We start from the raw sequence: 15,073 nt of genomic DNA, 5'->3' as shown, positions 1-15,073 counted from the left end.
GAACCAACGGCAAAGGAAGACCTTTCTCTCTGTCTCTCTCTCACTGTCCACTCTGCCTGTCAAAAATAAAAATAAAAAATAAATAAATAAAAATAAAAATAAATCTTCAAAAAAAAAAGCAAGCAGTGGTAAATCTTCATGACTTTGGAACTGGCAATTGAGCTCTAGATACAAAAAAAAAGCATGAGAAAAATGGATAAACTGAACTCAATGTAGGTTTTTCCTCTCTAAACTCTGCTATAGTTGCTTTTTATTTTGCTTTGAAATGTATCCATTCCAAAATATTTTCTAATTTTTGTTGAAATTTCTGCTTTGACCCACTGGTTGTATAAGAGTATGGTGCTTAGGGGCTGGCATTGTGGCATCCCATATGGGCGATGGTTTGTGTCCCGGCTGATCCAGCTCCCTCCTAGCGCACCTGGGAAAGTAGCCGAGAATGGCCCAAGTGTCTAGGCCCCTCCACCCAACTGGGAGACCTGGAAGAAACTCCTCGTTCTGGCCTGGCCCAACTCCAGCTGTTGCAGCCATCTGTGGAGTAAGCCAGTGGATGGATGAACTTTCTCTCTTCCTCTCTCTCTGTAACTACGCCTTTCAAATAATTAATTTTTTTAAAGAATGTGTTGCTTAATTCCCAAGTATTTGAATATTCAAATTTCTAAAAAATTCCTTGATTTTATTTTGCAGTCAAAACAAAAGTTTCACATATTTATTACAAAACTAACATTCTTCTACAGACTCTAGAAACAAAAGGGAAAAAACCTTTTTCCCAGTAAAACGTGTCCAGCTGTCCAGAGAGTGGTGGTACTTTCTTCAGCTTGATGTGGTAAGACGACAGTGACCTTGGTGCCGTCACACGTGCAATTCCTCAGAGACCCAGCTTGGTTCTCCTCCAATGTCTTCTCTTGGAGTTGTACCGGATTTTGTTGCCCGTCTTCATCCAAATCCACTGGGGAATGGGCCGGTTCTGCTTTTGTTTCTTGGCCAGGAATCGCTTGATCCGGAAAGTCTTGTGAGAAGACATGGCGAGCGCTGGAGTCCACTTCGCACACCACGACAGCGGAGAGGAAAGACTGTTAATGAGAAGAGACTGTCAGCGCTTGTAAATCCCATTCTAGAACTGAGTTGCATGGACTCAGTCTTCTTAAGTTTTGGAGTCCCACAAATGGTCTCTCTTGGAGAATATTCCATAAGCACTTGATAAAATGTGCATTGTACTGTTTTGCAGAGTGCTCTATGGACTGTTGTTAGATCTGGAGTTCTAGCGTTGTTTTCTATTTCCTTGTTACTCTTTCTAGTTCTATTACTGACATTGGGGATTTGAAGTCTCCAGCTGCAATTGCCTATTTGTCCCTTGAGTTCTGTCAGAAAAACTGCCTACCAAAAAATTCTGTATCTAAAAATATCCTTCAAGATCAAAGAAATTAACCGTCACCCAGGGCCAGCATTGGGGCCCACAGGGTTAAGCCACAGCCTGGACCTCCAGCATTCCCTATCAGAGCACCGGTTCACTGCTGCTCCACTTCTGATCCAGCTCCCTGCTAATGGCCTGGGAAAGCAGCAGAAGATGGCCCCAGTGCTTGGGCCCCTGCCAGCCATGGGGTGGTTGGACCTGGTTGAAGCTCCTGGCTCCTGTCTCCTGGCTTTGACCTGAATCAGCCCTGGCTGTTGTGGCCATCTGTAAGTGAACCACTAGATGGAAGATCTCTGTCTCTCCTTTTTTCTCTACCTTTACCTCTATTTTCAAATGAATAATTTTTTAAAACAAATTAATGCCAATAATGTAAATTTTATAGGTGAATTTAAAAACCAGTAATATTCTGCTTTTGGTGTACAACTTCTGATTTTCCTATATGGCTTAAAAGTCAAATGCATTAAAAATGGTAAATCTCTATTAATGGGAATATGATATATAAAGTTCTATTCTGTTGACAATAATAATACGAAGGTGCTAGTGGGCTGGCGCCATGGCTCACTTGGTTAATCCTCCGCCTGCAGTGCCGGCATCCCATATGGGCACAGGGTTCTAGTCCCGGTTGCTCCTCTTCCAGTCCAGCTCTCTGCTGTGGCCCGGGAGGGCAGTGGAGGATGGCTGGGGTGCTTGGGCCCCTGCACCCGCATAGGAGACCAGGGAGAAGCACCTGGCTCCTGGCTTCAGATCGGCACAGCGCTGGCCATGGTGGCCATTTGGGGAGTGAACCAACAGAAGGAAGACCTTTCTTTCTGTCTCTAATTCTACCTGTCAAATAAAAAAAAATTTTAAAAAAATACGAAGGTGCTGGAAAGAGTGGTATGAGAGTATTATTTGTATAGTAGTGAAACTAAGATGGTATTTTTTAAAATAAATTCTTTCTAAAATTTTGATATATTTATTTGTATTTATTTGAAAGGCAGAGTGACAGAGAAAGGGAGAGACAGAGACAGAGACAGAGAGAGTTCTTCCATTCACTGTTTCACTCTCCAAATGGCCATGATGGCGGGGCTGGGCCAGGCTGAAGCCAGGAGCCAGAAACTTCTTTGGGATCTCCCACGTGGGTGACAGGGGCCCAAGCATTTGGGCCATCTTCAGCTGCTTTCCTAGGCTGTTAGCAGGGAGCTGGATCAGAAGTGGAGCAGCCAGGACTTGAACTGGGGCCCATACGGGATGCTGGTGCTGCATAGGTCTCCCACCTGGTAGCAGGAACCCAAGTATCTGGGCCATCTGCTGTCTCCCAGGCACATCAGCAGGAAGCTGAATCAGAAACCGAGGCAGGATCTGATTGCAGGCACTCTGATAGAGGATGTGGGCATCCCAAATGGTGGTTTGACCCACTATGCCACAACGCCTTGTCTTATATGTTTTTGTTCCTTAATTTCCCCATTACTAATTCTCTCTCTCTCTCTCTCTTTTTTTTATTTAGTTGATTTTTGTGTGTGTATGAGTGTGTGATGTATCCTTTTGGCTTCCTTTGTGTGCATTTTTTGGTTATTTTCTAATGCCCAACTTGAGGCTACAATTCCCATCTTAAAATTAGAAGAATCTGGGGCCAGCACCATGGCGTAGTGGGTAAAGCCGCCTCCTGCAGTGCCGGCATCCCACATAGGTGCTGGTTTGTATCCCAGCTGCTCCACTTCTGATGCAGCTCTCTGCTATGGCCTGGGAAAGCAATAGAAGATGGCCCAAGTCCTTGGTCCCCTACACTTGTGTGGGAGACCCAGAAGAAGCTCCTGGCTCCTGGCTTCAGATCGGCTCAGCTCCAGCTGTAGCGGCCAACTGGGGAGTGAACCAGTGGGTGGAAGACCTCTCTCTCTGCCTCTCCTTCTTTCTCTGTAACTCTGACTTTCAAATAAATAAATAAATCTTAAAAAAAAAAAAAAAAAAAAAAGGGCTGGCGCCACAGCTCACTAGACTAATCCTCCACCTGCGGCGCTGGCACACCAGGTTCTAGTCACAGTCGGGGCGCCGGATTCTGTCCCGGTTGCCCCTCTTCCAGGCCAGCTCTCTGCTATGGCCCAGGAGTGCAGTGGAGGATGGCCCAAATCCTTGGGCCCTGCACCCGCATGGGAGACCAGGAGAAGCACCTGTCTCCTGGGTTCGGATCAGCGCAGTGTGCCGGCTGCAGCGCGCCGGCCGCAGCGGCCATTGGAGGGTGAACCAACGGCAAAGGAAGACCTTTCTCTCTGTCTCTCTCTCTCTCACTGTCCACTCTGCATGTCCAAAAAAATAAAAATAAAAATAAAAAAAAGAAGAATCTGGGGGTGGGTACTGTGGCACAGCAGCTAAGCTGCTGCTTGGGACGCGCACACCTTTTGAGAATGACCACGTACAGGTCCCTCCTCTGCTTCCAATCCAGCTCCTGCTCACGTGCACCCCGGGAGGCAACAGGTGATGGCTCAAGTATTTAGGTCCCCCCCCCACATGGGAGACTGGGATAGAGCTCCTGGCTTCCTGCCTTATGCCTGGTCCAGCACTAGCTGTTGTGAGCTTTTGAAGAGTGAATCAGTGGACAGAAGATAACAGCTGGCCTGGGCTGTCCCAAGCCAAAGCCAGGATCCTGGATCTCCATCTGATTCTCCCACCTGAGTGACAAGGCCCCCAGCACTTGGGCCATCTTCTTCCCTATTTTAGAGATGAAAATTTGTTTTTATTTACAGGAACATTTTAACATTAAAATTGCTTATATGTTTGGGCTTCTGTGTGATATTTCAATACATGCATGTGTTGTGTAATATCTAGTCAGGATAAATATATCTCCTCAAACATTTACCATTTCTTTGTGGTAAAAGTTATTAAATTCCTATCTTGTAGTTTTTCCTGAATGAAGGATGCTTGATTTGATGCTAAGAAACCTACTTATTAATATTTATTGTTTTAAAATGAGTATTTCCTTTTCTATAATTTCTTTTAATAGTGGGCTTTAATTTAATTGGAACATATCCAAGGGTATTTTCCCCCAGAAACCTTTTATTTAAGGTACACAAATTTCATGCATTTCATAAATAGAAATTTAGAAACAATGATTCTTCCCACCCTACCTGCCCTCCCACCCTTCTTCTTACTCCCTCTCCTATTCCCATTCTTATTTTTTACTAAGATCATTTTTAAAAAAGATTTATTTATTTGTTTGAAAGACAGAGTTACAGAGGCAGAGGCAAAGATAGAAAGAGAAGTTTCCATCTGCTGGTTCACTCCCCAGATGGCCGCAACGGCTGGAATAGCTGCAATGGCCGAAGCCAGGATCCAGGAGCTTCTTTGAGGTCTCCCACGTGGGTGCAGGGACCCAAGCCATCTTCCACTGCTTTCCCAGGCCATAGCAGAGAGCTGGATTGGAAGCGGCGCAGCCTGGACTCGAACCTGAGCCCACATGGGAATCTGGCACTGCAGGTGGTTTTACCTGCTATGCCACAGAGCCAGCCCAACTAAGATATATTTTCAATTAACTTTATACACATAAGATTAACTCTATACTAAGAGCTCAACAAATAGTGTAAAAAAACTTTCTCAACAGTTGAGACAAGGGTTGTTTCATTTCACTTCTACAGATTACTTTTTAGGGGCTCTATTAGTTATCACAGGTCAGGGAGAACAGATGGTATTTGTCCTTTGGGGACTGGCTTATTTCACTAAGTATGATGTTTTCCAATTGCATCCATTTTGTTGAAAATGACAGCAATTCTTTTTTTCTTCAAGATTTTTATTTATTTGAGAGGTAGAGCTACAGACAGTGAGAGGGAGAGACAGAGAGAAAGGTCTTCCATCTGCTGGTTCTCTCCCCAAAAGGCCGCAATGGCCAAAGCTGAGCTGATCCAAAGCCAGGAGCCAGGAGCTTCCTCTGGGTCTCCTACACGGGTGCAGGGGCCCAAGGACTTGAGCCATCTCTACTGCCTTCCCAGGCCACAGCAGAGAGCTGGATCAGAAGAACAGCAGCCGGGACTAGTATTGGCACCCATATGGGATGCTGACACTGCAGGCAGAAAATTAACCCACTGCATAACAGCGCCAGCCCCAGGAACTCTGTTTTTAACCGCTGTGTAGTATTCCATGGTGTACATAACCAATAATTTCTTTATCCAGTCTTCAGTTGACAGACACTTGGGCCATTTTCTGCTGCCTTCCCAGGCATATTAGCAGGGAGCTAGATCGGGAGTGGAGCAGCCAGGATTTGAACCAGGACTCTATGGGATGTCAGCATCACAGGCTGTGGCTTAACCTGCTGTACTACAACGCCGGCCTCAAACATGAACTTTACATTTAAAAAGGTAACAAGAGACAAAGGCATCACATTTTGATAAAAGGTTCAATACAACAAGAATAGTTATATCACAAATTATATATGTACCTAGAAAACAGGTTTCAAAATATATGAAATATTAACAGAATTGGGGCTGGCATTGTGGTGCAATGAGTTAAGCAGTTGCATGGGATGCTGGCATCCTATATCAAGAATGCCAGTTTGAGTCGTGGTTGCTCTGCTTCTGCTCCAGCTCCCTGCTAATGTGCCTGAGAAGACAGCAGAAGATGGTCCAAGTACATGGGTCCCTGCCACCCTCATGGGAGACCATGGACGGAGTTCCAGGATCCTGGCTTCTACCTGTCCCAGCCCCTGTCATTGTGGCCATTTGGGGAGTGAACCAGCAGATGGAAGATCTCTCTCTCTCTCTCTCTCTGAGTCTCTCCTTGTCTCTCTGCCTTTTAAATAAATACATAAATACATAAATAATTATATTTTAAGTACTAACAGAATTAAAGGGATAAATACAGTTCTATAATAATAGTTGGAGACTTCAATAATAAATACAAGACAGAACACTCTCTAGGAAGCCAGTATGACCCATGCCAAAGGTACTCCAAGAAAACAAAATTACAGATCAATATCTCTTACCACTACACACACAAAAGTTCCCAAAAAAACACTATCAAAACACTATCGGCTGGCGCCGTGGCTTAACAGGCTAACCCTCCGCCTTGCGGCACCGGCACACCGGGTTCTAGTCCCGGTTGGGGCGCCGGATTCTATCCCGGTTGCCCCTCTTCCAGGCCAGCTCTCTGCTATGGCCCGGGAAGGCATTGGAGGATGGCCCAAGTCCTTGGGCCCTGCACCCCATGAGAGACCAGGAGGAGCACCTGGCTCCTGGCTTTGGATCAGCGAGATGCACCGGCTGCAGCGGCCATTGGAGGGTGAACCAACGGCAAAATGGAAGACCTTTCTCCCTGTCTCTCTCTCACTATCCACTCTGCCTGTCAAAAAAAAAAAAAAAAAACCACTATCAAACCAAGTTCAGCAGCATATTAAAAGGATTGTACATCATACCCAAGTGTGATTTATTTCCAGAATGCAGGGATAGTTCAAAGTGAGAAATCAAATAACGAATTAAACAACAGACTGGGTTAATATTTATAATTTATGTATATATAGTATATAATTTATGTATAATTCTATCAATTCTATAACTATAATAGAATTAACACTAATGAAGTGGCTGGCACTGTGACATAGCGTGTAAAGCCACCACCTGCAGTGCTGGCATCCCATATGGGTGGCAGTTCAAGTCCCAGCTGCTTAACTTCTGATCCTGCTCTCTGCTGTGGCACGGGAAAGCAGTAGAAGATGGCCCAAGTCCTTGGACCCCTGCACCTGAGTGGGAGACCTGGAAGAAGCTCCTGACTCCTGGCTCCTGGTTTCGGATCAACCCAGCTCCAGCCATTGAGGCCATTTGGGGAGTGAACCAGTGGATGGAAGACCTCTCTCTCTGTCTTTCTCTCTCTCTCTCTCCCACCCTCCCTCTCTCTAACTCTGCCTTTCAAACAAATAAATCTTTAAAAAAAAAACAAAAAACAAAAAACCACTAATGGAATGAAAAAAAATCCAACATGATCATCTCGATCAATGCTAAAAGAACATTTAACAACATTCAACACTCTTATGACAAAAACATTCAGCACACACATAGAAGGGGCCTTCCACAACATGCTAAAGTGCATAATGAAAAACCCACAGCCGACGTGGTACTCAGTGGTGAAAGGCCGATGCTTTCCTCTAAGATCAGAAACAAGGCAAGGAACCCACTTTTGTCGCTTCTCTGTCTTGGTGTACTTAAGCCTTTTTTTTTTTTTTTTAATTCATTGACTCTAATTTTAAAGGAGTTTTGCAGAAAGAGACAAGTAAGTGATGGCAAACCACATTATTTAACCAGACATCTTTTGCTAATGCTAGTGACATCATTTCTATACAACTATATGACTGTAGTTAAAGTACAAAATCAGATTAAAAGAATAAAGTCTGGGGCCGGCGCTATGGCACAGCAGGTTAATGCCCTGGCCTAAAGCTCTGGCATCCCATATGGGCTCCGGGTCGAGACCCGGCTGCTCCACTTCCGATCCAGCTCTCTGGTATGGCCTGGGAAAGCAATAGAAGATGGCCCAAGTCCTTGGACCCCTGTACCCACGTGGGAGACCCAGAAGAAGCTCCTGGCTTCTGGCTTCGGATCAGCACAGCTCCGATCGTTGCGGCCAATTGGGGAGTGAACCAGCGGATGGAAGACCTCTCTTTCTCTCTCTGTCTCTCCTCTCTCTGTGTAACTCTGACTTTCAAATAAATAAATAAATCTTTTTTTAAAAAAATAAAGTCTACGGGATGGGAGTTTAGCTCGGCAGTTAGGACATCACCCGTATCACCCACATCACATTTTGGAGGGCCTGGGCCTAAGTCCCAGCTCCATTTCCAACTCCAGCTTCCTTCTGATGGCTACTCTGAGACTCAGCCCAAGTAGCTGAGTCCCTGTCATCCCCACGGGGGACCCGGATGGAGTTCCAGTGTCCTGGCTTCAGCCAGCCCCTCTCCTGGGTATTTCAAGGCATTTGGGGAGTGAACCAGGGGATGGAAGATCTGTGTGTGTGTGTGTGTGTGTCTGCTTCTCTCTCTTTCAAATAAATACAAAAATGTAACTGTCAAACAAGAGAATAAAAGTCTAGAGTCTGCACAGGCTTGCTTCCTCTGGTTCCTTCACTTGATGACTGATTTCCAACTCAGGGAAATCAGCTGTTCCACAAAGCAAGCCCTTTGCTGGACAGCAGAGCCCTGCCCTGGCCCTCTTCACCCTCAGGCTTCACTGTAAACAGCCACCTCTCCCCACTCCTACCAAAATCAAAACTTGGGAGATGGGGCCAGTGCTGAGGTGTAGCGGGTTAAGCCGCTGCCTGCAGTGCCGGCATTCCATATGGGCACCGGTCGAGTCCCAGCTGCTCTACTTTTGATCCAACTCTCTGCTATGGCCTGGGAAAGCAACAGAAGATGGCCCACGTGCTTGGATTCCTGCATCTGCGTGGGAGACCCGGAAGAAGCTCCTGGCTCCTGGCTTTGGATCAGCACAGCTCTGGCCGTTGCAGCCAATTGGGGAGTGAACCAGCAGATGGAAGACCTCTCTCTCTCTCTCTCTCTCTCTCTCTCTCTGCCTCTCCTCTCTCTGTGTAACTCTGACTTTCAAATAAATAAATCTTAAAAAAAAAAAAAGAATTGGGAGAGTAAAGACTCCCCTAGTGCTTCTGACACAGCTCCCCCACCCTTGACTAAGTTACCAAACTTGCTCAGGTGCCCTGGTCACAGCCATGCCTCTCTTAGGGAAACACTCCACTTGTAAATATAGCAAATATTGATTTTCCTGAGCCCGCAAAACCTGCTCCATCCTCACCCTTTTCTCCTTCAACTGATGGCAAACCCCACCACACCACCACCACCACTACCACCAAGTTCAGTAGCTCAGGCCAAAAACCTTAGAGCAATTCCTAATTCCCTTTAAAAAAAAAAAAATCTCATATCTGATTCTCAATCTTTTGGAAAACCTATCCAGGATCTGACCATCACACCACCAAGACCCTGGGCAAAGCAGGTGCACACTGGGACAGGCTTTTTCTTTTTTTCGAGAACCTTCCTGAGACTCTCGTGGCCCCCTTGCACTGGTTCCCAACACGGCAGCCAGGGTGATTAGTCCAAAACGAAAGTCAGTGATTTCACGCCTCTGCTCAGAATCCCGCCATGCCCCCCACCCCAAGGACCTGCACTCTCCGCTCCCCACTTTCTCACCCCCTCCTCGCCCCCTGCCCCAGCCGTCCCGCCGCCTGCAGTTCTCCCAGCGAGCTCGCTCGCTCTCACTGGCGTCCACTCCCTGAGGTGCACTGCGCTCCCTTCTCGGAGCTGTCCCGTCCGGGAAGGCGGGAATCTGTCCCGAGCGGCGCCTGCCTCGCGCTCAGGCGCTCGAGGGCCGTTAACCGTGAACAGTAAACCCCCGGACTCCTCGCCACCGCTGAAAACACCGCGACGAACAGCACCCGGAGGCGAGCCCCGAGCGAGCGAGCTCGGACGCCCGCACCCGCTACTTGGATTGGAAATATCGAATTTCCCTTCCACCTCAGCTTTTACAAAGTGCGCGTCTCCTGCTCGCCCCATCCAACCCGGGCAAGGCCCCATGCAGCCGACCAATCAAAATCTCGCTTTTTTTTTTTTTTTTTTTTACCCCTTCGGAGACCTTTGCTTTCCGACGCCGGAGCCCAGAAGCGCGGGTAGCGGCCAATGGAGCCGCTGGGCGGTTAGGCTGGGGCGGTTGCCTAGGTCACCTCACAGCTTCCGCCGCCCAGAGGGAAAAGAGGGGCGGGGCGGCAGGCGGACGTCCCGCCCCTGGCGCGCTGCGGGGCCTGGGATAGGCTCGCCGCTGTGTGGTCACGCCCCCTGCCCCGAGCGCGGGCTGCCGGCGCGCCCCCCAGGGCGACCTGGAGGTGGCGGTTGGCGCGTGCCGATCGCCGCCCCCGCGTGAGGCGCGGAGCCCCGCGGCCCGCACACCTGGGTTCCGCCCGGAATAAGTCGCCGGGGCTCGGCTCCCGGAGGGGTGCCTCTGCCCCCGGGGACCCTTCCAGCCGCATTTTTCCTGGTGGTTCGCTCAGGCTGCCGTGCGGGCCTGGAGGTCGGGTTCTAGATCCAGAAGCTTCAGGGAAACCTCAGCGTGGGCCGGCTTCGCATCTAAGACGCTTGTTTAAAAAGGGGTTGTCTCCGCGGAGTTTGCGCCCTGGGCTTCGTGGGAGTCCCTGGGCTAGGGGATCCTCGAAGTGTCCGTGGATAGACGTTGGAAAGCCGAGAGCACCGGCCCTGGCTGTGGCGCTCACTTGCTGCGTGGCCCTGGGCACATCACATCCTGTTTCTGAGTTTCTTTCCTCACCTTGTTGTGAAGGGATTTGACTGAGTGGCCCCAAAAGTCCTTTCTGGGGCCGGTATCATAAGCCGCTGCCTGCAGTGCCGGCATCGCATAGGGGCGCCGGTTCGAGTCCTGGCTGCTCCACTTCCAATCTAGCTCTCTGCTGTGGCCTGGGAAAGCAGTAGAAGATGGCCCAAGTGCTTGGGCCCCTGCACCTGTGTGGGAGACCTGGAAGACTCCAGCCATTGCGGCCATTTGGGGAGTGAACCAGCATATGGAAGATCTCTCTGTAACTATCAAATAAATCTTTAAAAAAAATTTTTTTAAAACTCCTTCTAGTTCTTTGCTACCAAAGAGCCTTGATAACATATGCAAATACTCCTCGTAAACGTTTGAGACTGTCCTGCGAATCATAAGCAATTCATATTGCTGTCTTAGCCACCTGCATTTCCAGAATTCCTAGAGAAGGCAGGCCAGGTCTACACTGGCGCCTAAAAACGAAGTAGAGGCTGCACCACCTGGAACCGAGGCGCCGAGGCTGGTGCGGCATCCACTGGGTTAACTCCTCCTCTCACAGAGGCGGCAGCTCAAGAAAGAACCTCAGGTTTTCTGACTTCGTGATCGACGCCTTCACCAGTGTTAGCCACTAGAAAGCATAAGTAGGCAGAAGCAGGGGAAGAATTACCCACCGAAGGCAAGCAATTTTCACTGGCACCACGTTCTACTTTCGCTTACCTAGAACTTCTACCCTGCCTACATTTGGGGTGAATGACAGAGATCTGTAGAGCAACAGGAATTGAAACAGCAGCAGCGGGCATTCGGTGTCGTGGTTAAGACAGTCTTAGGCCGGCGCCGTGGCTCACTTGGCTAACCCTCCACCTGCGGCGTTGGTACTCCAGGTTCTAGTCCCGGTTGGGGCACCGGGTTCTAGTCTTGGTTGCTCCTCTTCCAGGCCAGCTCTCTGCTGTGGCCCAGGAGTGCAGTGGAGGATGACCCAAGCTTGGGCCCTGCACCCATATGGGAGACCGGGAGGAAGCACCCAGCTTCTGGCTTCAGATCGGCACAGCGCTGGCCGTAGCAGCCATTTGGGGAGTGAACCAACAGAAGGAAGTCCTTTCTTTCTGTCTCTCTCTCACGATCTATAATTCTACCTGTCAAAAAAAAAAAAAAAGACATTCTTATTGCCTAGGTTTCCAGATGTGCCCTTCCTGCTAATGCACATTCTGGGAGGTAGCAGGTTGTTGCTCAAGTAGTGGGGTCCCTGTCACCCACACAGGAACCCCAGGTTAAATTTCAGGCTCCCCACTTGGGTTTGGCCTAGCCCCAGCTGTTGCAGGCATTCTGAGGAGTAAGACAGCAGATGGGATCTCTCTCTCTCTCTCTCTACCCCTCACCTTTCAAAAATAAATATTTTAATAAAGATAACAGAGGCCAGTGCCATGGTTCAACAGGCTAATCCTCCGCCTTGCAGCGCCGGCACACCGGGTTCTAGTCCCGGTCAGGGTGCCGGATTCTGTCCCGGTTGCCCCTCTTCCAGGCCAGCTCTCTGCTGTGGTCCAGGTGTGCAGTGGAGGATGACCCAAGTGCTTGGGCCCTGCACCCCATGGGAGACCAGGAGAAGCACCTAGCTCCTGGTTTCGGATCAGCACGGTGCGCCGGCCACAGCAGCCATTGGAGGGTGAACCAACGGCAAAGGAAGACCTTTCTCTCTGTCTCTCTCTCTCTCTCTCACTGTCCACTCTGCCTGTAAAAAAAAAAAAAAAAATTAAAAAAAAAAGATAACAGAGGCAAGTTATTTCCCTCTTCTGGTTTTACTTATTGTTCACTGCTCCTCTCCAGAAGAGCTGCTTAACTTCGTTAAAAAAAAGATTGATTTATTTATTTGAAAGAGTTACAAACACACAGAGAAGGAGAGGTAGAGACAGAGAGAGAGGTCTTCCATCTGCTGGTTCACTCCCCAATTGGCTGCAACGGCTGGAGCTGCGCCGATCTGAAGCCAGGAGCCAGGAGTTTCTTCCGGGTCTCCCACACAGATGCAGGGGCCCAAGCACGTGGGCCATCTTCTGCTGCTTTCCCAGGCCACAGCAGAGAGCTGGATCAGAAGTGGAGCAGCCAGGACTCGAACCGGTGGCCATAAGGGATGTCGGCACTGCAGGTGGCGGCTTTACCCGCTACACCTCAGCACCAGCCCCCAGCTGCTTAACTTCTAATGTTCCAAGCCCACCTTTGCAGTCTTCAGTGGTCATCTAACCACCTTCCGGAAACAGAAAGGGGAAGAAAAGAAAAGAAAAAAGCCGTCAAGCCCAAAACAACACGAGCCATTTATCCACAACATCCAGGCTAAATCTGCAAAGGCAGAAATTACATCAGTGGTCACCTAGGGTTGGGAGTGGTGGAGTTGAGAGAAAAGGAGAAATGGCAGCTAACAGAAGTTTACTCGTGGGTGATGAGCATGTTCTAAGATTCATTCTGGTGATGGGTTGTACGACTCTGTGAATGTACTAAACATCATTGAACCATACACATTATAAGAGGATGAAGTGTGGGATACGCAAATCATGCCATAACGTGCTTCAAGTTTCTATTTGGCCAGAACCCACAACCTGAACCTGAGTAAGCGGACGGCTGAGTTCTGGGGCCTGCCCACATCCCTCGTCAACCCCAAATGTCTTAGTCTTTTTAGGGATGTATTTATTCGTTTATTTTTGAAAGGGTTACACAGAGACAGAAACAGAGAGAGGTCTTCCGTCTGCTGGCTCATTCCCCAGATGGCCACAATGGTCAGCGCTGGGCTGATGAAGCCAGGAGCCAGGAGCTTCATCCAAATCTCCCACGTGGGTGCCTGGGACCCACACACTTGGGCCATCTTCCGCCGATGTTCCCAGGCCATTAACGGGGCACTGAAGCGGAAGTGGAACAGCAGGAACACAAACCAGCACCCATACAGGATGCCAGTGTCGCAGGCCGCAGCTTCTACCTGCTACTCCACAAAGCTGGCCCCAGCCAGAGATTTTTTTTTTTTTAAGATTTATTGGGCCGGCGCCGCGGCTCACTAGGCTAATCCTCCGCCTTGCGGCGCCGGCACACCGGGTTCTAGTCCCGGTCAGGGCACCGATCCTGTCCCGGTTGCCCCTCTTCCAGGCCAGCTCTCTGCTGTGGCCAGGGAGTGCAGTGGAGGATGGCCCAAGTGCTTGGGTCCTGCACCCCATGGGAGACTAGGAGAAGCCCCTGGCTCCTGCCATCGGATCAGCGCGGTGCGCCGGCCGCAGCGTGCCAACCGCGGCGGCCATTGGAGGGTGAACCAACGGCAAAGGAAGACCTTTCTCTCTGTCTCTCTCTCTCACTGTCCACTGTGCCTGTCCAAAAAAAAATTTAAAAAAAGATTTATTTATTTATTTTAAAAGATTTATTTATTTATTTATTTATTTGAAAGTCAGAGTTACACAGAGAGAGGAGAGGCAGAGAGAGAGAGAGAGATCTTCCATCCATGGTTCACTCACCAATTGGCCGCAATGGCTGGAGCTGGGCTGATCTGAAGCCAGGAGCCAGGAGCTTCTTCCGGGTCTCCCACGTGGGTGCAGGGGCCCAAGGACTTGGGCCATCTTCTACTTCTTTTCCAGGGCATAGCAGGGAGCAATCAGGACTTTAACTGGTGTATCTATGGGATGCCAGCACGCGGGTGGTGGCTTTAGCTACTATGCCACAGTGCTGGTGCCCCGCCTCCACACCCCCAGATGTTTTAAAGGAGCATAAGCCGGGGACCCTAGACTCAGCCCAGATGGATTTGACCTCCTAACTTCGCCCATTTCTCTTGGCCTTGGCAACTTACTCAGACAGCAAACCTGAGCCCTCTCGGCTGCAGCACAGGGACACTCACTTACTGACCCCAGCGCAGCAGAGAGCCCAGGTGCGCGGTGCGCGGCTCAGACAGCGCCCTGCACGTGTCACTGTCACTGTTGTTCTAGAGTTTGGAATTCAGAATCGGAATCAGGCCGAGGCGTTTGCATACAAGGGCGCGTGGCTACAGCGCTGTCCTAGACGAAGCTTGGGCTGCCTCCTGGGCAGTTTCTAAGCCAGGCTGGGAAGCGCTTCCCCCAGCACTCAACAAAGCTGGCACTGTGGGTGCCCTAGGGGCTGTGTCTCCATCCCTCGAGGCCTCTGAAGCTTCAGGGAGCTGCTGCTTTCTGGTGAGGAGCCAGACTGAACACTCGCTATCTATTGCTTGTGTTGGGGGGGGGGGCGCTTCTTTCCAGCACCTGTTCCCCCTGAGGTGACTGAAGCACCGTGTAACTCGCTAGGGCAGGGCACAGATGCCCCGCACAGGCCCCCGGGCTAGACCAGGAGATAGTGTGCGTGGGGACGGGCTGGTCCTAAGCCCAGGGCCCAGGGCCTGGCCTGCAGAGCGTGGATGGCG

The 15,073-nt window shown here is 49.6% G+C and overlaps 1 protein-coding gene across 2 annotated transcripts; it reads right to left on the bottom strand.

The window, feature by feature from the left end:
* Positions 1-671: 671 nt before the first annotated feature.
* On the bottom strand, positions 672-10,090 carry LOC133750854 (large ribosomal subunit protein eL39-like). 2 transcript variants are annotated; one of them, XM_062180566.1, is made up of 2 exons: positions 10,000-10,090; positions 672-1,070 (listed from the first exon to the last, which is right to left on the bottom strand). In XM_062180566.1, the coding sequence occupies exon 2, from the start codon at positions 1,019-1,021 to the stop codon at positions 866-868; it is 156 nt and encodes a 51-aa protein (XP_062036550.1). In that variant the 5' UTR covers positions 1,022-1,070; positions 10,000-10,090; the 3' UTR covers positions 672-865. The 2 variants fall into 2 exon arrangements, with proteins under 2 accessions (XP_062036550.1, XP_062036551.1); XM_062180567.1 differs by having other exon boundaries at positions 9,988-10,088.
* Positions 10,091-15,073: the final 4,983 nt, after the last annotated feature.

Source organism: Lepus europaeus, chromosome 21, assembly GCF_033115175.1.
Source record: "Lepus europaeus isolate LE1 chromosome 21, mLepTim1.pri, whole genome shotgun sequence".
In the NCBI taxonomy this organism is placed as follows: Eukaryota; Metazoa; Chordata; class Mammalia; order Lagomorpha; family Leporidae; genus Lepus; species Lepus europaeus.
The sequence above is the reverse complement of the archived record's forward strand: the minus strand, read 5'-3'. Positions and strand labels throughout refer to the sequence as shown.

What these genes read in the sequence shown, in the direction of transcription:
- LOC133750854 (XM_062180566.1), bottom strand. Translation starts at nt 1,021, where the DNA reads ATGTCTTCTCACAAGACTTTCCGGATCAAGCGATTCCTGGCCAAGAAA.